This window comes from Meriones unguiculatus, chromosome 8 (assembly GCF_030254825.1).
Source record: "Meriones unguiculatus strain TT.TT164.6M chromosome 8, Bangor_MerUng_6.1, whole genome shotgun sequence".
Classification (NCBI taxonomy): domain Eukaryota; kingdom Metazoa; phylum Chordata; class Mammalia; order Rodentia; family Muridae; genus Meriones; species Meriones unguiculatus.
This window is the reverse complement of record NC_083356.1, coordinates 106,035,116-106,056,984: the sequence shown is the minus strand read 5'-3', so window position 1 is coordinate 106,056,984 and position 21,869 is coordinate 106,035,116. Positions and strand designations below refer to the sequence as shown.

Here is a 21,869-nt window from a genome sequence, read left to right as displayed (position 1 = left end):
CTCATTGGCTCTACCCTGTATGGACTAAATTCTTTCTAGGTGAGAGCAATCTACTGAAATATAGTTGACCCACCTGGAGCCACACCCCTAAAGAAAACTCTCACTCCCCAAAAGCAATTCCTCTCCTTAGCTCTTCAGTAAGTAATAGGGTTCAGGAACCCCTCGCTACACCATGATGGAATGTTGACTTGTTTAATCTGTGTTGGCGGTCACAGCTGCTGCCAGTTCATGAATGCAGGGGTCCTGTCGTGTCTTAAATATGTCATTTCACTCTGCACATTTCTAATCTATGGCTCTTACAATCCTTCTGCCTTTTATTCTGTCATGGTTCCTGAGCCTTGAAGAGGAAGAATGATTTAAATTTTCCACTTGTGCCTTAACACTCTGCATTCACTTATTCATTCTCTTTACATTCACCAGTTGTTTCTGCTTTAGTCATTATTAAGTGCACAAAGGAAGTTGTGGTGATGTCTAAAACTCACATCAATCTACAGATAGAGAAACACAGATTTACAAGACATTTTGATTACATGTCCATTTAGCAAAATAATAGCAGTAGAAGTATACCTGGGGTTTGTTAATTCCCAAAGCATGTGTTCTTGAGCAGTTTTACAGTACAGGGCATCTATCCTCCTGAGGTGGACACCTTAGCCTCCCAGAAATCAGGTAATTATCTCTATAACATTCTCATGTCTCCCCTTGGCCATGGCTTGTCTCATCAGTCATTATTACAGTTCACAGCATTCACAGTTGATGGAGATGTTTGAGGACTTGACCTGTAGCAGTCTGCATAGCACATTCTGGCATTATGAAATTTAGTATGGAGGCAGATTCTTAGTCAGTACCAACGTGATTTCTCCAGGTCCTGTGACCAATGAGTATGGTGCCTTTAGCAATAGGGTCTTGTCATTGAGTTCTGCAGAGAGACAAAAGGCAATGACCATAACCTTGTATTGTACTGGGGACCTCAGGGTCACCTCTGGCCAACAACTCAACCTACCTGCCCTAGGCTTTTTATTTAGCAATATTTGGCTTTTGGAATAAGCATCATCCCCTATGTAGGGAAGCTTCAATTTAACTTTTATATAAATGTGTATACATATTCATACATACATATAATATACATTTATATATAAGTTTATAAAGTAGTAGGCTTCCATACAGCTTTAGAAACATATTTGCTGTTAGTTGTCCCTCCCCAGGCTCCTACCCCAGTTAAACCTTGTTCCTTATTATTCCTTTATTGTCCTTCATATCACCTATGTTCTATTCTCCCCCTTCCCTGAAGATATTTATTATCTATTGCCACCAATGGCCCCTTTTCGGTTTAAATTAAACACACCAATGAAGAGACTCAATACGAGTAATAAATAACATGCAGTGTTCGTGTTCCCGTGTGCGGGCTACCACACTCAGTATAATGCTTTCCCGCGCAATCCATTTACACAGACATTCCACAGGTTCATTTTTCTTCACAGCTGAATGAAATTCTGTTGTGTGTTGATACCTCCTTTTAATTATCTGTCCACCAAAAGCTGAAGGTCATCTCAGCTTTTCCCATGTCTGAACTAAACTGGGGTACAGTGTATATTATATGATCTATATTACTAAATTAAAATTCACTTAAAGTCACATATCACACAGAGTCAACTATTACCTGTCCTTTCTCCCGCCCTCTGATTCTAAAGGCTTCTCTGAACAATATGAAGAAAACTAATGAATTCAAATATACAGATGCCAAAATATCTACAATATCAACAAAAGTCCTGTGGCTTCATTTTAGAGTTGTAATAAATCAATTGAAAATATAACATAATTAGAAACATTAACCCTAGGAAACAAATATGTTACATATAAGCAAAGAAATATGGAAAAGATATAAATACATTAATGCTTAAAAGGGAAAAAGGAAAATCTTTAGACTGATGATGAAAAAAAGGATTGATGGGGCTTCTGGAGTAGAAAAGAAATACAAAATATAAATTCCTAAAGAAAGCAAAACAGACTGCCAAGGTTTAAGGGATTCTGTTGGATATTGAAAGCAGTTCAATTTTGACCCAACCGTTTCTGTGCAGTAATAAGAACTAAGTTCTAATTATATTGCTAGAGAGAGAAGAGAAAATGAAAATAATGATTTCAGACTGGTGTTTACATTTGGGGCATGGATTCATTAACCCAACTTCCCACTCTGGTAGCTGGTGTTCACTTTTAGGGATTTATTCTCTTAAACTCTCAGTCTGGCTCTTTAGTAGCATCATTCAGCGGGGAGGGCAGAGTCTAAGTTATAGCTACTGTGTTTCCTGAGCCAATCTATTTCTTTGACTTCACTAATCTGTCAGTTTCTGCTTTGCATTTCCTGTGCCCTTGTTTCATTGTCTCCTTTGCAAGTCCTTCCTTCCAAAGCTCATAGCCCTAAAGTCAGTTCACGGTCCATTCCCTACCACTTTTATGTATTTTATACAGTCTAATTCACGCACTGAGTTTAAATTATCTTAGCTATTCTAACATAGTATAGAATTCACTGAAATGAAGATTTAGCCTAGTGTTTGAACTTATCAGTTCTGTTGCCTGCTAGTGTTGTACGAAAAATTTGAAAATATGTTGACTTAGCATATTTTTATTAAAACTGAATAGTTGTTTAGTTATTCCAATATTTTCATATAAAGTATCCAAACTCTAAATATGCATTTTACTGACTCAATATGATACTGTATAAGTAAGTACCTTTAATCTGATCAGAATTTGAATGTTTTCCCCTTTCTTTTTTAAAATGTTCATTTTCTTATACTCCAGGTGGTTCTGAGAGCCTTGATTAAAACAACGTTGCCCACTATGGGCGTATTTCTGGTCTGCCTAATGACCTGGCTGCTTTTCAGTATTATTGGAGTACACTTATTTGCTGGCAAGTTTTATGAATGCATTGACCCAACAAGTGGAGAAAGATTCCCTGTGTTTGAGGTTATGAATAAGAGTCAATGTGAAAGCCTCGTATTTAATGAATCAATGCCCTGGGAGAATGCAAAACTTAACTTTGATAATGTTGGAAACAGTTTTCTTTCTTTGCTCCAAGTGGTGAGTACACTCTTTGACCTATTTAAAATCAAATTTGCACTCAAGCTAGAGCAAGCTTGCAGTTAGAACAGAATGTGGATAATGAACAGAATTACTTATGAAATTCCAAGGCGTTATTAACTGATAGATAACAATTATGAGATACATGCTTTCCTAGGCTTCTTTGAAGTTCCAAGAAAATACAGTCCTTGATCCTGTGAGTGAAACACGTGGAAATGACAGTGCAGACTAAGGGGAGGAAAAGGCATGACTTCACGATTGCCACTCTTGCTCATTGGTAACAGGGTCACAGCTTTTCAGTCTGGCTTGGATTGCCACTGTCTCTACACTACTAAACATACTGAGTGATGCTACTTTGTGTTCTGATATCCATTCAAAAATCACATAAGGCCACAAGCAATGTTTTGATGGTTATTGTTATATAGTTAGAATTTTAGTACAGTTCCCTTTGTCTCCCTTGTTTTATCAAAACCATGTTAAATATTTTATGAATTTTAATTGAATTAGGTAAAGATAATGTAATCTGACAATGAACGTGTTGAGTGTCTTAGTTACACAGTATTTTTGAAGTGTGGCAAGCCTCACTGTCCAGTGTTTTAGAGTACTAAACAAAAAGTAATTAAGGTTTACTTCTTCTTTACCATGAAAAGTTTTGGATAAGATTCACATATATCTTACTTTCAACAGGCAACATTTAATGGATGGATCAGTATTATGAATTCAGCAGTTGATTCTGTTGGTGTAAGTATCAGACATTCCTAATGTCACTGTCAAGGTGATAACTTAAGCACAGGTAACAACAGTGATTTATAAAGATTAAATTTCAGATTTGGTGTTTCATGGGCACTGAATATAATTCCAATAACATATGCAAAAAACTGAGGCCCAGTTATCCCACTTGAAGGATTATCATCTTTTAAAATAATAACTAAACCAAATACACTTTTAAAATTTCAAATGAACAAAGCCACTGAAACCATTGTACCAAGAAACCAGGAGAGCATTTCCTTTATTTGTCAGGGTCGGGTTTTTCTTGTCATCATTTGTCTTCTGAGTCTCATATTTTAACAGGTTAATATACATAGTGTGCTCGTTTTTTCACATTCAATTTTAGGTAAATATGCAGCCTAATTTTGAAAACAACCTCTACATGTATACTTATTTTATCGTCTTCGTGGTCTTTGGATTATTTCTCCCACTGTGTATGCTGATTGGTGTTATTGTCAGTAATTTCAACAAGCAAAAAAATAAGATAAGTATAAATATCCTTTCTCCATGCTTAAAAATCAAACAGCTTTAGAATTGTCTTATTGGTTTGTTGCTATTTTTACATGGTATGAATATAATAGAACAATATTAATGTTCTTGTGCATTGTAAACATTACAAAAATGCTCAATTTTGTTGTATCTGTGATATTCAAAATATATTCAGACAAGAGTTAAATTTTAAAAGCTCCTGCATTTCCGTGTGTGTTTGTAAATAATAGAGTAATGAAAGTCAAATGACAAAACCTTACTTTTTCCATACACAAATATATGCATATGCACAGAAAAAAATTTTTCTTTTTTTTTTCTTTCACTATTGTTTGGAGTAAGCACATGGTAATTTCAAAAGGCATTGCTAAAGTACAAGTAAGGTAAGTTTTGCAGTCAATCACAGGACATAAATTATGACGTATAGAAATTAAATGTAGTTTAGATTTGATATTGAGCAGGCAATGAAGTATTTCCAGGAATACATCAAATTATTGAGATTTAATGGGCTCAGATTCAATTTTAAGATACTTCTGTCTCCAACTATAGGCATCATCATCCCTATCCAAAGGATGGATGTGCATTTCTGTATGTGTGTGTGTGTGCATGTGTTGGCACATATGTGTGTATGTTCAGGTGTATGTGAACATATGTGGACAAAGGTCAACTTACAGTCTCATTCCTGAGGCGTGGCATCTCCTTTTTGTTTGCTTGCTTGCTTGAGATAAGTTCTCTCCCTAGCCACTGACCCAGAACTCATTAAGTATGTTAGCCTGGCCAGTGCACCCGCAGGGATCTATCTGTCTCTGCCTCCCTACCCTTGGTTTTGCCTGTGGGATCATCATGCAGAATTTTTCACCTTGGTTCTGAATATCAAATTTAGGTCCTTTTGCTTGCAAAGCAAGCATGTTGCCATCAGGCATCTCCCTAGCCCGGGAAGAGTTGTGACTTCAATGTGCTCTAGGGCTCCAGAGTCATAACCAGTTTGGTGTAGTCTATGACATATATAAATATATATATATAATTAAATTAAATATATATTAAAATTCAATTAAAAGTATTTTTATTATTGTATAGTATTAAATATATTTATTTAATTATATATATTTAATTTTCTTTAGAGTTTATTCACTTTAGATACCAATTGTAGCCCCCTCCCTCATCTGCTCACCTGCCCACCATCCCTCCCTCTTTCCCCTACCCCCCACCCGTAGTCCACTGAAAATTGCATTCCTCCTCCCCTACTTCAGACCCTAGTCTATCAAGTCCCATCAGGACTTGGATTCTCTTCCTCTGTTGGCTGGCAAGGTTATCCTGCCAGGGGGGAAATGATAAAAGAGCAGGCAACACAGTTCATGCCAGAGAGAGCTCCCGCTTCCCTTTGTGGTAACCCAGAACCAGAAAGACACTCATGGTATATATTCACTTTTGAGTGGATGGATATTAGCCTGAAGAGACTGATGCATCGACCAAGGACCATGAAAGGAGAGGACTAGACCCCCTGCTCAGATGTAGCCCGTAGGCAGCTCAGTCTCCCTGTGGATCCCCTAGAGAACTCTTTTTTAAGTAGAGAAAGTGGTAGGCCATAAACCCAAGCCATGTGAATGTTTAACAGTGTGGGTCTGCTACTTAGAGGGACCAGAAAGCCCAGTGACTGTGACTCATTTGACATGATGCTGTAGCATCCTAGGACTGTCCTCCCAATAGGATAGAATATTAAGGTTTGTTTCTGGGCCACATGATGGTGATACGTTTCAGTTCCTGTCCATGATCTGACTCAGAGCATAAACAATCACTCTCTGATTAAAGACACTCTTCAATTTATGTACTTTATATGAGATACTGAATTAGCAGTAGAAATACAAATGAATGAGAGAGAGTGCTGTTCAGTAAGTCTTCTACGCTTCTAGAATCATTTTTAAAAATCTTTTCGTTGCATTTGCAAAATATGGCTGTATTTGAATTTATAAAAAATTACAAATTTACCCAATTCTAATTTCAATGACTTCTGCTTGTTAAACAACTCAAACATTATCTATTGAATTCAGTTTTTTTTTATGGTGGGGCTTTCTGTGTCTTCACTGTGTCTCCTCGTCTCACTAACTGAAAAGAGAAAAGTGCATTGAAGATGATTGAACATTGTATATTCCGTGTATTTTCTATGGATTTTCATATCTAACTGCCAAAGCTTGATTCTGTAAAGAATGAAGTCTAGGTTTCTAAAATGCACATCACTAAAGGGAAAGGATTAACTGAGGTGTGATTTTCATGTATCTTTTTTGTTGGTGGAAAATTCTTTTTTATTCATGAATTCAATTTACATCTTTGTCATAGGTCCTTCCCTTTTCTCCTCCCAGTCCTGCTCACCCTCCCACATCTTCCCTCCCCCTATTTCTTAAGAATAGGGGAGTCCTCACCCCATTCAGACACCCCAGATCATCTGTTCACAGGAGGACTGAGTTGGTCTTCCTCCCCTGTGGCCTGGCAGGGCAGTCCCATCCAGGGGAAGTGATCAAAAAGCAGGTAACATAGTCCATGTCAGAGATATTCCCCACTCCCCTGACTATTGAGCCAACACAAAGCCTAAGATGCCCACCAGGTATTTATAAGTAGAGGACCTAACCATTATCATCCTCAGTGAGTTAACACAGACCCAGAAGAAAGATACTCATGGTGTGCACTCACTTGTGAGTGGATTTTAATCATATAGTACAGGATAGACATATTACAATGTACAGACCCCATAAAATAAATAACAAGGAGGACCCTAAAGAGGACATGTAAATCTCAGTCATAATGGGAAACAGAATAGACAGAGGTAATGGTGGAAGAGTAGGAACAAGGACCATCAGAGCCAATAAACCAGGCTCAGAGGGACTGATGGATTCAAAGCACCAACCAAAGACAGTGCATATATCTTTTTCTCAATTTATTTTTTACCAGGGAGGATCAAATATGTTTATAACAGTGAAACAGAAAAAACAGTACCGGTCACTGAAGAAGCTCTTGTATGCAGACTCTCAGAGACCAGCACCCCGCCCCATAGTAAGAAAATATTATTTTGCATCTTTAAAAAAATGTTCATTTCATTCAGGCTACAAATATAGCTTTCTGGCAGAGTTTTTGTCTAACAAATTCTAGGTCCTATCTTCAATCACTGGCATCAAAAAAATAAATAAATAAATAAATAAACCTCTTTGCTAAGAAATAAAAATAAAAACTTTTATTTATCATTTTATGAATTAAAAAATGTGTTTTTTTAAAATTATTAACAAGTAGGTTCAGTGTAGTGGATCATGCCTTTAATCCCAGAATTTGGAAAGTTGAGAGAGGAGGATCAGGAAGTCATGGCTGGTTTCTGCAACATAGCAAGTCTGAGACCAGCTGGGTTACATCATCCTGTCTCAGAGTAAAGAGTCAAATACAATGCAATACTATGTGCATATATATGCATATATATATAATGCTTCTTGACAAAGATTATAAAATACATTGTTTGACAAAGATTCAAGTGGGTTTTTTTTTTTATTAGTTTAGGAGGAAACTTGTTAGAATCCAGAAACTTTGCATACACGTGTATCTTGTTAATAAAGATTGCCCTTTTCTTTACCTACAGAACAAGTTTCAAGGCTTCGTTTTTGACCTAGTAACACATCGTGTCTTTAATGTGATCGTCATACTTCTTATCTGTTTCCAAGCAACAACCATTATGATACAAAACGATGAGCAGGGTTCACAAATGGAAGCTGCTGTCTACTGGATGAACTCCATTTTTGTCATGCTGTTCACTCTGGAATGCATACTGAAGCTCACGGCCTTCCACTGCCACTATTTCACCAATGCGTGGAATGTTCATGATTTTACGGTGGTCGTTTTCTCCATTACAGGTAGTGTTTGCTCTTGTCAAATTTCCCTTTATTGTATTAGTTCAGTTTCTCACAGTGCATAGAGAGATAGTGACCCTTAGGAAGCAAAATAATAAGACCACTTTTTTTTTTCCCACAAAAGGATAGATCACTATTTGCAATATATATGTACAATCACTATTTTCTGGGTGAGAAAATATATCTTATGTGTTAAAAAAAAATCTTAAAAGTATCTGTCACAAACACATGATACCTGCTTGTTTGTCTGTAATCTGTCACATGCCAGGCTGCCATGAAAAAGAGTTCTGTTTATTAAAATGAAATGTCTTTTTAAAGTTTATTAAGATTCCTTACTTTTGAAATTTTTAAAATATTCCCAACTTTCCCAGCATTAGAATTTTAGTATTTAGGAATTTTCATAACAGAAAACATATATAAACTACCTGCCAAATTTGCTTTCAGAAATTTCACTCTTTCAGTAGAATAATGAATTCATGTCACTGAACTACTGAGAGTAAAGTGTTAGAAGCTTGATAGAAAAGTACATGGAGATCGGGATAGGCAACAGAAAGAAAGCAAGTGAATTACAGATGTACAGTGACTGAAGGAGAAATTGAAGAATAAGCAGGAATAGAAAAAGCAGCCATAGAGAAGGCTGTTTTAAACTTAAATCTCTAATCTTCTGGGCTAGTCAGTCATCTTTCCAAGGCACTGATGTAGTCAACTGAAGTAAAATATTGAGTAGTGTAAAGTTGAGATGGTGAAAGAACTGGGGTGCTCCCTTGGATTGGTTTACTGAGAGAGATGCTGAGGTGAACAAGGAGGATGTGATCCAGTTACTAAAGCCTTCGGCTGAGTGTATGGTGAGGGTTGTGTGGCTCACAGAGTCAGGACATGATAAGAAAGGATTGAGTTGAACAGTATAATCCAGAGAGTCAGAAATGTATCTTATCTCTTACTAAAAATGATTGGACAAACTGTGCTTGGGAGTCACACTGGAAAGGGACAAAGACACTTATTCTGTCTTTTGCCTGCAAAATGTAGAGTAAGAATATGTCCTCTGAGATCGAAAGTGTTTCATGGAAAATAATGTCACCAGAAGAGTCAGATTTTTAGATAAGAGGTTTAATTTCCTCGTAGGGTACATGTGGATAAATTTGTGCACAATTACATGAGAATGTCTCTTGAATAATGGAACAATCTGGAAGACAGGGGAGAGATGGAAATTTGGCTAATGTGGAAGAGTCACTAACATACATTGGAGAAAATACATCATGTCAGAACCCCACAAATGTGCCATCTTTGAGGCATGATACTTCCTCTCAGGAAATATACCAAATCTCCATGACATTGTCCCCCATGACCTTCTCAATAAAAAAACCAACATGAAGCAGTAAGGAGATATATATCCTACTCATATTTGAAGTTATTTGGACTAAAAATATATTTATAAAAGAAATATTACAATCTCTGAAACACTTAATCATACATTTTATAGTCATAATTATTAATAATGTCTCCCGGACTTGCATTCCATTCATCTTTAATGACTATCATAAGATAATGGATTATAAAATCTTTGAGAGAAATATTATTCATCTTCCCATATTTGAATGACACATTTTAAAGCATTAGATATGAGTAAATTTGAGCAAAATTTATTAATCCAACAATGTTAGAAAAGTTTCAAATATTGACCTATAGTGTGGCTTTATCTAGTCATCTGTGATTTCAAAAATATCTTAAGATGACAGCGCAAAAGAATTTTCTTCTAAGTTTTGGTACAGATCTTGGTCATTAATGTATTTAATACTTAGCTAACCCAATATTTACTATTCTGATACATGAGATGGGTTAAGTGATGGAGTAATAGATTCATGAATGATAGAAAACCAGATTATCTGCAAAATAAATTCTATTTTCTATATACAGTTGCATTTGGATAATTCTGGTGTCTCCTTCTATCTTTCCTCACACTAAGGGCTGTTGCTGCCTATGACAATCGGACAATACTTCGTGCCTCCTTCACTTGTACAACTGATACTTCTCTCTCGGGTCGTCCACATCCTGCGTCCCGGGAAAGGACCGAAGGCGTTCTATGATCTGATGCTCTCCTTGATGCTGTCTCTCCCAGCATTGCTGAACATTAGTCTTCTCATCTTCCTGGTCATGTTCATCTACGCCATCTTTGGAATGTACAGCTTTGCCTATGTTAAAAAAGAGGCTGGAATTAATGATGTGTCCAACTTTGAGACCTTCGGAAGCAGTATGCTCTGCCTCTTTCAGGTTACAATATTTTCTGGTTGGGATGGGATGCTGGATGCCATTTTCAACAGTCAGTGGTCTGACTGTGATCCTGATAAAATTAATCCTGGGACTCAGGTCAGAGGAGATTGTGGGAGCCCTTCTGTTGGGATTTTTTATTTTGTCAGTTACATCCTCATTTCATGGCTGATCATTGTCAATATGTACATTGTTGTGATCATGGAGTTTTTAAGTATTCCTTCTAAGAAAAAAGCCAGGACCTTGAGCGAAGATGACTTTAAGAAATTCTTCCAGGTATGGAACAGGTTTGACCCTGATAGGACCCAGTACATAGACTCCAGCAAGCTTTCAGATTTTGCAGCTTCCCTTGATCCTCCTCTTTTCATGGCAAAACCAAACAAGGGCCAGCTTGTGGCTATGGATCTCCCTATGGCAGCAGGGGACAGGATTCACTGCCTTGACATCTTACTTGCCTTTACGAAAAGAGTCATGGGAAAAGATGAGAGGGTAGAAAAAATGCTTTCAGAGATAGAATCTGGGTTTTTGTTAGCAAACCCTTTCAAAATCACTTATGAACCAATCACAACTACCTTGAAACGCAAACAAGAGGCAGTTTCAGCAACCATCATCCAGCGTGCATATAAAAGTTACCGCTTAAGGCAAAATGACAAAAACATATCAGATATCCCTATAAAAGGTCATGACCGAGATGATCCTGCCTCTAAGAGTGTCCATTCTGACAAAACTGAGGAAAAAACGTCTCTTCAAACCCAGATCTAGTTGCACTTCACACTTCTACTTTCTTCACGCATCCCCCAGCCTCTAAAAGCTTAACTAAGCATGAGCACTGACCACACAGTAGAGATAATGATCACGTGTGTGTACCCACACATCTACACGGTGAACTCAGTCCGCCGCTGCATCAGGAAATACAGCACTTCAGTATTAACGGAGGCTACTGTCATGTTTGGGCTGCTTAATTTTTTTTTTCTCGACATGGCTTTTCTGGCATTTACTTACTTAAAGTGAGATTGTGCTTCAGAAGTAGGAAGATACTGCATTAAATCACAAACATTCACAAACAAATACTGCCGGGTGGAAGGGGAAAATGCAGTTCTTCAGAAAGTGCCTTTCAGTTCTGTCATAGAGACTTCTGGGCTAATTTACAAGATAAATTTCTTAAAATGTTTGATTGAAAATCATCCTTGCTTTTTTTCTTCTTGTTTTTTGATATGTTTGGTTTTTTTGTTTGTTTGTTTTGCTGCTCTTTGTTAGTTTAGATATTAGATATTTCGTTGTTTTAGGACTACTGGTTCCTCATTGTGCTGGTAACCAATACATGAGCTCTAGCTCAGCAACAGATGAGGCCTTCAGAGCAAGCACAGAGGAAATTACACGTTAAGTACATTTTCTGTATTTTCTTCACATTTATTCCTTTTTAAGAGCACACATTTACGAAAAGAATATAATAGAGATAAATGTTAATGGACTAAAGCTTTACCTTATTATTAAAACCGATGTATTTTTTACCATTTATTCATAGCTGGTGCATGCTATCACATGATTTAGAAGAGTTGAGGGCAGCCAGCCTGTATAGGAATTTTCAGTGCCCTAAACATTAATTAGGAAACTGGTCTCTTAAAAGTTCTTTTCATTGAACTTTGTGCTTCTTGTAACTTAAAAAAAAAAAAGTGATCTGTCAAACAACAAGGACTGTGAACAAAGGATTTTAAGTTGGTGTTTTATGACATCGTTATATGCAAATGAGTTTTAGTGCTCATTTACATTTTCCTTTCTTATTTGTTGTATAAAAGTCACACTAAAAGTACTCACTTAAATGTTTTATATTTGAGAATCTGTAAAATAGCCGACATTAATTTTAACTACTAATATTATTTTTATTAATAAAAATAGTTGATTTTCACTCATTGATAAGATTGTTTACTTCCCTCATGTATTTTGAGAATCTGATATTTTCTCCATTTTGTATAAAAAACTGATTTCACTGTGCCTATGAAGTCCTCCAGAATTAAAAAAGAAAAAAATATATATTCTGTTGACTTATGTAACAAGCTTAAAATGCGTTTTATGAAACTCGGCGTACTGTATTTTTAATGAATGCATGGTCTTGAGCCTTAACTCCTGTAACCAACTTCTGCTCCTCAGAAACTTAATAACTTTACCAACTTGCCTTGGAAGACAATCTAAGTGAATGGGGTTTCGGAGTCTGTTTCTGTTTTTTTGTTTGTTTGTTTGTTTGTTTGTTTTTCTATACAAGTATTCTTCTTTCACCTTTCGCTCTGCCATGTGATGGGTACAGGAGACATGTGCCAGCTTCCGTGTTTCCTCCGCTTCTCAGTTTTCCACTTCCTGGGAACACCTTAACGTGGAAATTGCTACAGATACCAAGACTAAATCACAACCTGCTTCCGTGAGTCTCATGTGGACGACACACTGAGTTTAAAAATCATTCTGTTTTTACTTGTAAGGAATGGTAGGCAGTCAACATCCAATACTGCAGGAAGTTTCTTTTCTAAAAGACTGTTGCCGTGTATTCATCCTCCTTTTGAGATACCGCAGAAAATAAATGTCACCTGCTAAGTGCACTCGGCTTTGTTTGTTTTGTATTATTGTTTTAAAAGACAGGTTGGCAAATCTGATTAGTAAAATCTTTTTTTTTAATTCTTTATTAATTACACTTTATTCACTTTGTATCCCCCTGTGGTTCCCCCCTCCTTCCGTCCCAATCCCTCCCTTCGTTCACCCTCTGCATGCATGCCCCTCCCAAAGTACATTGATAGGGGAGGTCTTCTTTTCCTTCCTTCTGACCCTAGTCAATTGGGTCTCATCAGGAGTGGCTGCATTGTCTTCTTCTGTGGCCTGGTAAGGCTGCTCCCCTACTCACTCATATAGACATAGAATATAGGATAAACCTACTAAAATCTGTACACCTAAAGAAACTAATCAAGAGGGAGGACTCTTGCTAAAATGCTCAATTCCTATCCAGAGAGGCAAATAGGGTGGACATCAGAAGAAGGAGAAAAGAGGGAACAAGTTTGGAGCCTGACACAGAGGACCTCTGAAAGGCTCTGCCCTGCAGACTACCAATGCAGATGCTGAGACTTGTGGGCAACCTTTGGGCAGAGTGCAAGGAGTCTTATGAAAGAAGTGGGAAACAGTAAGATTAGTAAAATTAGTAACAGTAATGTTTATACAATAATTTATCCATATGTTCATTCTCAAAACTCAGGAGTGAAAACTTTTAGGCTCCCTTTAGATCTCTGATGCTTACCTGTCAATGTATGATCAGCTGTCAGATCTGTGAAAGAGCAAAAAGAGACTTTTAGTAGGACTCACATTGAATTTGAAATTCATTTGGGTATTAGTATAGTCTCCATATTTAGTCTTCTATTTTACTAATACAGAATGTATTTTGGTTTTATTTAGAGGCTAATCTATTCTAAGATCTTTTTTTGAAAACAATTTTTATTTCATTGGATTTCATGTTTCCTTTTCTCACTTTTTTTGATTTCTACTATTATTGTTAGGATTTTTTTTTCTTTCTGCTCACTTATTATTATTCTGTTCTTAAATTTGTGCAGTAGAAAATTATTTTTTCATGACTAATATGCCTTAAAAAAGAATTTCTATATTTAGTTTCACCCTAACATGCTAATGTGTTATGTTTGTTTACATTCAGTTCTATATCTTCTGTTTAAATATATACAAAAATGTGAGACTTCATTAAACAAATTTCATTTATATAGAACATTACCCAGTAAGTTAAGAACATGCATTCTTTTTAGAAGCTGGGGATAATTTATCAAAACTGAACATCTTCTGGTCCATAACATAGGTCTTCATGAATATTGGAGAATGGGTGTCACATAAATCATGCTCTCTGACCACAGTGAAATTTAGGTAAAAATTAAAAGGGAAATATTTTAAAGTGTAGGTAGGCACCTGTATTCATGTACACACAGATGCACACACACTTAAAATAATCACTGTAAATATTTTATAAATAGAACTAAGAGTGTTTCACTTTAGTATGTTTTAAAACATCCTATTGTATAGAGGTTCACTCTGCTAGACTGTGTTTCATTTGCAGAAGTGTGACTTAATTCTGTATCTTTTCAGCTTTCCTTTAATGCTTCTCCTTTGTTCCCTGAGTTTGTTCTGTTTAATTTCTATGTTTAGAATTTTTCTGTTTGCCTATATGTAATTGATTTGTAGTTTCAATTCGTTATGGCCTAAGAACATGTAATTTCAATTCATTTACTTATGATTCATCTGTTGGCCAAATATTGTTCTATTTCAGACACTGCCTATGGACATGTAATAGCATGTGTTCTGTCATTATTGAGTGGAGTCCTCTGTGTGTGTTTCCATCCTGTTCACTCACTGTGCTGTGAAAATCATCTGTGTCTTTCCTGATTTTTTATTTGTTAATTTTGTTGGTTTCTGAGATGGAAATATTAAAATTCTATTTCTCCCGTTTTTCTTGTCAATGAATTTTGCATTGTTTCAAAGCACTGTTGTTTAAGGTGCTTATTTTAAGGATTACTATTTTGTTCTGATAAGTCAGTTTTTTTAAATTATTGTATAATATCCCCTCCCCATAATCATTTCTTCTGAAGTTGACCTCACCAGATAATATAACCAGTACTGTTTTTTGTTTTTTTTTTTTTTTTGTTTTTTTTTTTTAGAAAAAGTGTTTGGTTGGATGAATATTTTCTTTGCTTTTGAGCATTTTTATCTCCAATTTTATGTGCCATTGAATTGGAAGTTTTGTATAAGAAGCAGTTTGTTGGATTGACATATTTAACCATTTATATTTATGTGTAGATTTATTAGCACTGAACACTAACATTATTTGTTTTTTTTAATTTTTGTTTCTCTTTTATTTATTGAGATAAATATATTCTGATATAATTTTATAGAAAATATATATTCTGATCAAGTTTGCCCTCCCATAACTCCTTCCTCCCAGATCCTTCCCACCAACCCACCAACCCAACTATACATTTATAGTGTTTCCAGCCAACTGTGTTTCATATTGCTATAACTCTGTTTGCCTCTATACCCCATTTAATATAGTTATTTGTTTTCTTGGTGTTTGTTTTTCATTAGTTTTGGATTTATTCTGGATGCTAATCCTCTAGTAAATGTATAATTTTTATTCCTGTGTTTTTGCAAACAAATTGACTCCCTCTCCTATATTCAGCACAAAGAATGTTTAATTTAGTCTAATGAAAGGAAGATCCTACGCCTCTTCTGGTTTTTCATGATATTTTTCCTTTCAGTCTTGAAATTTATTCAAACATTTTATATTGTCTGAGAAATTCTGTATTTGTTAAAATGTGGACACCACTTTTTCCTTTTTTGTATTGTGTCATACTTCAGTTTAAAAATAAGAAAGGCTGTCCTTTGCCTATGTGGTTAAAACATGGGACAGGATGGAAAAGATTTTTTTAAAAAGCCAAAGATATGAATTCATCACTGCACATGTAACCCACAATACAAAAGGGCTTTTACAAAAGCCATATGTAAACCTATAACTGTAGAAGATTCCTCCGACAAGCACATATATACCTATATAAAGAGTTTAAGTGGCATTACCCTATGATGGAGGATGGACAATACGCCAAGATAGTACATACAAGCAAACAAGAACCTCAATACTAGTAATGGGTCGCCATTTTTTTTTAGTTGTTGGCCAGTGGAGATTCAAAAATCTCTGAACATAACCCATTACTGTTATTGTTCTTGGCTATTCTCTAGGACTTGAGAATAAGATTGTGACTGAAGACACCACAGGTTTGAGTCATGCAACACTAGAAATCAAATGAATATTTCATCTCTACTGCATAGCTTTTATGGTGCTAGGAGGCACAAACCCCACCAAACTACAAAAATGACTCTCTTGGTAAGATATAACTGCTACTGAAGTGATGACAATATGAATGTTATAGGAGCAACCAAACACTTTCTGATCAGATTCAAGGAGCACTGCAAGATATGAAACCCATAGCTGACACATTGGGAAAATGACTGTGTTTCCAGATAAGTCAGAGGCCTGTCCAGGGAAAATCTAAACATACTCCTCATGGCTCAACATTGTATTCATGGATCAATGCAGCTCTCAACCCTCATTAAAGAAGCTTCTTTCTATAGTAGATGACAACACAAGCCCTCACAACTGGTCAGTTTACAGAGAGTATGAACCTTCACAGCACTCCTTCCTAAACAGAACATCTATATCAAACCCTTTCTCCCAAGGCTCGGGATCATTGAGACAGATGGAGCATAAAGTTTGTAATAGTCACAGACAGAGAAAATCTACAAGAAAACAATGTTTTCAGATACACGTGCTAGTTACACGTATGAAGGTAGTGATTGTGACAGTGTGCACAAATCCTGTGCAAAATAAGTCAGACAAAATCCGAACATGGAGGGAGGAAAGAGACCACAAAATCCTACCTATCAGAGGAGGAGCTAACATTTGGTAGATACTTCGAGAGTCAGTTTTTTTCAGGTAAGACCCCTGGTAGGTCAACCAAGCAACAGCTCAGATCCTATAAACAAACAAACAAAAAAAAAAGTTGTGGTTTGCCAACTCAAAGAGTTCAATAAAGAAAGGGAAAACAGAAATTTTGGTGGTTAAGAAGGCAGAGAAAAATACAAGAGTGGATAGAAGGGGATGAATAAAGCTAAAATACCTTTTATGGAATTCACAAGAATTAATAAAATATAAAAATTATGAATTTGTATCAAGAACTAACACAAAATGTATCCCCTTTGAATTTTAAATTTTTAATTGATGCAATAATTATAGATATTAGTTTGTTTCAATATTATGTTTTATTTGTGCATACAATGTGAAATGAGGCTAGAAAATAAACCTAGCTTTTAGTTTATGAGAGAATATAAAACATAATCATTTATTATAGTCTGCATTTTCTTCAGTTTATTTTGTAGTTTATTCTTGTTGTCTACCAGAAGTTCTGCACCCTATGAACTTTTGTTCCTCTCTACTTGCCCTCGCCCCGTACCAGCCTCTTGTAATCACCTTTCTACTTCTGAGTTCTATCCTTTCATTTTTTTCAAATATCATATTTTAGAGAAACCACTGTGTATCTGTCTTCATGGCTTATTTCACTTAGCGTAACGTTGTCCAGATTCACCTATATTGGTAAAATGAAGAATAGTCTCCCTTTAGGGATGAGCAATAACCCATCACAAGTATGTCCAGTGGTGCACTTCCCATATTTTCTTTCTAAGTTAATCTGATAGAGATACTTAGGTACTTTCCTATCTTAGTTTTAATAAATAATGCTTCAATGAGCACAGGAATGCAGAGGTTGCCTTGGATTATTTTACAATGCCCTCAGATACATTAGAAAGTCATATAGTAATTCGATTTTTAGTATTTTGAGGAACCTTAATGTATTGTTTTCCATGACGATTATAAATTTATTCCTACTAAGAGGCCTCAAGGATCCCTTTGCTCCACACCCTCCTCAACACATTCTAACAGTTGTGAGGTAATGTTCACTGTCATTTAAGTTTGCATTCCTTTGATGAAGTATTGATAAGTGTTTTCTCCTAGATATATTAACAGTGTTTTGATACTATTGCTTGAGGTCCTTCACACATTCTTTTTTTGTTTTCTTTTTTATTTTTTTAATTTATTTTTGCTACATTTTTTTAAATTTCTATTATTAGTTACATTTTATTAACGCTGTATCCCGCTCCCTCATTCCCTCCCAATCCCACCCTCCCTTCCTCTTCTCCTCCCTGCCCCTTTCCAAGTCCACTGATGGGGGAGGACCTCCTTCCCTTTCATCTGACCTTGTTTTATCAGGTATCTTCAGGATTGGCTGCAAAGTCCTCTTCTGTGGCCTAGCAGGACTGCTCCTCCTCGGGGAGGGGGGGGAGGTCAAAGAGCCTACCAATGAGTTCCTGTCAGAAATAGTCCCTGTTCCCCTTACTATGGGAATGGTTTTATTTCTACTAAGTTGCTTTTGTTCCTTACTGGGATATAAACCTCTCTTTCTAATGTTTTCTCTAGATCCAAGATTTTTGGATTGGCTCTCTAGAACAGAATTCTTTGCTATGTAAGAAGTTCTTGGTTTGTTGAAATCCCCCCCCCTTTTTTTTTTATTGTTGTTGCCTGTGTCTTGGGGCCATATTGAAGAACTCTGCCCATGCCCATCCGGAAACACTGACATATGTTTTATTCCAGTTTTACAGCATGTATCTTGCGTTTGACTTTTTAACTCATTTTGGGTTATTTAAAAGATAATTTGGGTTGCTACAGTTGAATTACTATTATTGCCTAAGTTTTAGAATCACCTTCAAGAACTGCATTCATGCCTATATCAAGGGGCATAGACATATGTTTTATTATAATTTTGCAGTGTGTGTCTTATGTTTGATTTCTTTTTTTATATATATTTTATTTTATTTATTTTTATTTTTTTATCAGTTACATTTTATTAACTCTGTATCCCAGCCGTGTCCCGATCCCTCATTCCCTCCCAGTCCCTCCCTCCCTCCCTCCCTCATCTCCACCGTGCCCCTTTCCAAATCCACTGATGGGGGGGACCTCCTCCCCATTCATCTGATCCTGTTTTATCAGGTATCTTCAGGACTGGCTGCAAAGCCCTCCTCTGTGGCCTAACAGGACTGCTCCTCCCTTCGGGGGTGGGGAGACCAAAGAGCCAGTCATCGAGTTCCTGTTAGAAATAGTCCCTGTTCCCCTCACTTTGGGAAACCAATTGGTTACTGAGCTACCACAGGCTACATCTGAGTGGAGGTTCTAGGTTATATCCATACATGGTCCTTGGTTGAATGTCAGTCTCAGAAAAGACCCTGTGCCCAGATATATTTGGTCCTTGTGGAGCTCCTATCCTTTCCCCATCAGACTAACTCCCCTTCTTTCTTATGATTCCCTGTACTCTGCCAAAGGTTTGGTCATGAGTCTTTGCTTTGAAAACACTGCTAGTTAGAGTCTTTCAGATGCGCTCAGTAGACTCCTGTCATACGTTCAATGCACATCCCATCTGTCTTTCTAAATGAGGATTGATCATCTTACCCCATGTCTGCTCAATTGAATGTTTGATTTCTTTAATCCATTTTTAAATTAAGTTTTACAGATGTTAGATAAGGTTTCACTTTTATTCTTCTACTTGAGGATATTTTGTTTGCCCAATATGGTATATTAGGAAGACTGCCCTGTGTAGCCCTATGTATTATAGGCAACTTTGTTAGAAATTAATTGACCATAAATATATGGGTTTATTTCTGGGTTCTTTATAATATTTCTTTGGTCAGTTAGTCAATTTTTATAATAGCCTCAAGGTATTTTGATCATTGACAGATGTGTCTAACCTGCAGCCTACCAACTGAACATAACCAGGATACCTGTGGTTGTGGCCAATCACATTTATATATCAAAATATCATGTCAAAATGAAAATGGTTGGACACATTGCTGACAGCTTTCCAGTAGACATTCAGATCAGTTAATAAGATGTCTCCATCTTTTGGATTTTTATTCATCATGACTTTGAAGATTATTTTCAATATTGTTTTTCACTCCATAAAAATTTTGACTTTTTTCACATAGTTTGGTAGAAATTTTCATTGGGATTTTAATAGTGATAACACTGAATTTGTAGATAACTGAATAATGTGAAACATTTTAATTGTTTCTCAAATATTAATATAAATTCTTTTAAGAATTACTAAATTATAATTCTTCAAATCCAAAAACAGGATATTTTCATTTATTATGTCATATATATTTTGTAATAAAATGTTTCAACAATATTTGATAGTTTGTGGTATATGGACATCTAAATTCACACTTAAATATTTTGTGGTTGCTGTAAATAGAACTGAACTCTTTATTAACTTTTTCAGACAAGTTGTTATTACTATAAAAATTAGTTATATTGATATTGTTTTGTTTATGGATATTTGTAGTACCATTATTTATAAAACACAAATATATAGAGATAATTCAAATGTCATCAGCTGATGGACTGATGGTTATAATGTGTTATTTCCATACAACAAGAATTATTCAGCCTCAAAACTGTCTGAACTAGTAACATATAGTGCAACATTAAGACATCATAGTAAGTGAAAGAAGCCACACATAAGCAGTCCATGTTGTGTTACTTCATGGAGAATGTTCTGGACAGGGAAATCCAGAGTCTGAAAGTGGTCTAGCAGTCGCCAGGGACTGGACAGAGAAGAGAAAGGGGAATGACTGGGTAAGGTCATGGATTGCCTTCAGCGTAATGAAAACCTTCAGGCACTAAACGGCGATAATCATTGAACAGTGCTGTAAATGTTTTAACAACCCCTGAACTAAGTACTTTAAAATCAAGACAAATGACATGTGATTTGTTTCAGGACACACATATGCACCGTGTTATTTTCAAGGAGAACAATATTAAATTAGAAGTAAGACTTTTTTCTTATATTTGACCCTGCTTTAAACAAATAAAAATGTTCTCCTGCAAGAATTTAAATGATTTACTGAAATTACTCAGTTATACGAAGAATCTCTTTACTATTCTGGGTAGCTTTGCTTTGCTTCCACACTGTTTTTCATAACATTGAACAAAGGAAGAAATAAAAACTTTCTTGATTCCTCTGGCTCTCCATAGGATTTTTAAATGTTATTTTGCTTTTATTTAAATAGTAAGTTTTAACAAATATCCATGGATTTCTCCTTACTTAACAGATGAGGAAATCAACAATAGATTTCATGTTTTCACCGAATCGAAAATTTTTCACAAATTTGATTATGTTTTTCTAAAGCAGAGATTTTATTACTTCTTTTTACATTTGAATGTCCATTTTTCCTGTCCTGTCAGATGTCCTGCTGATATGATAAATAAGAGTGTGAGAGCCCATAGGCTGCTCAGTTTCCAACTGGGTTCCCTAGTAAGGGGTACAGGGGCAGCTGTCTCTGATATGAACTCAGTGGCTAGCTCTTTGAGTACTTCCTCTTGTGGGGTTCAGCCTTGCCAGGTCACAGAGGAGGACAATTCAGCCACCTTGATAAGACTTGATAGGCTAGAGTAAAATAGAAGGGGGAAGGAGGGCCTCCTCTATCAGGGGACTAGGGAAGGGGCATGGGAGGAGAAGAGGGAGGATGGGTGGGACTGGGAGGAGATGAAGGAGAGGGCTACAGTAGGGAATAAATTGTAATAAATATATAAATTAAATTTAATTTAAAAAAAGAAGGTGAAAAATAATACTGCTTTTCATGTTCCTCGTCATTTAATGAAATGCTTTCAACTTTTTATCATTAATTATGGTGTTTACTAGTCACATATATTATTCACCGTATTGAGTGTTTTTATGATGATAGGATATCGAATTTTGCAAA

At 36.0% G+C, this 21,869-nt stretch overlaps 1 protein-coding gene across 1 annotated transcript in view; it reads left to right on the top strand.

Annotated features, from left to right (window-relative positions):
* The window catches only part of Scn7a (sodium voltage-gated channel alpha subunit 7), an 82,220-nt gene extending 69,157 nt beyond the window's left edge, over positions 1 to 13,063 (top strand). The window contains exons 20-25 of the mRNA XM_021657463.2: positions 2,794 to 3,072; positions 3,760 to 3,813; positions 4,187 to 4,324; positions 7,267 to 7,371; positions 7,943 to 8,213; positions 10,174 to 13,063. Of these exons, the coding sequence (XP_021513138.1) occupies positions 2,794 to 3,072; positions 3,760 to 3,813; positions 4,187 to 4,324; positions 7,267 to 7,371; positions 7,943 to 8,213; positions 10,174 to 11,237 (1,911 nt within the window). The 3' untranslated portion in view covers positions 11,238 to 13,063. The remainder of the gene's footprint in view (positions 1 to 2,793; positions 3,073 to 3,759; positions 3,814 to 4,186; positions 4,325 to 7,266; positions 7,372 to 7,942; positions 8,214 to 10,173) is intronic.
* Positions 13,064 to 21,869: the final 8,806 nt, after the last annotated feature.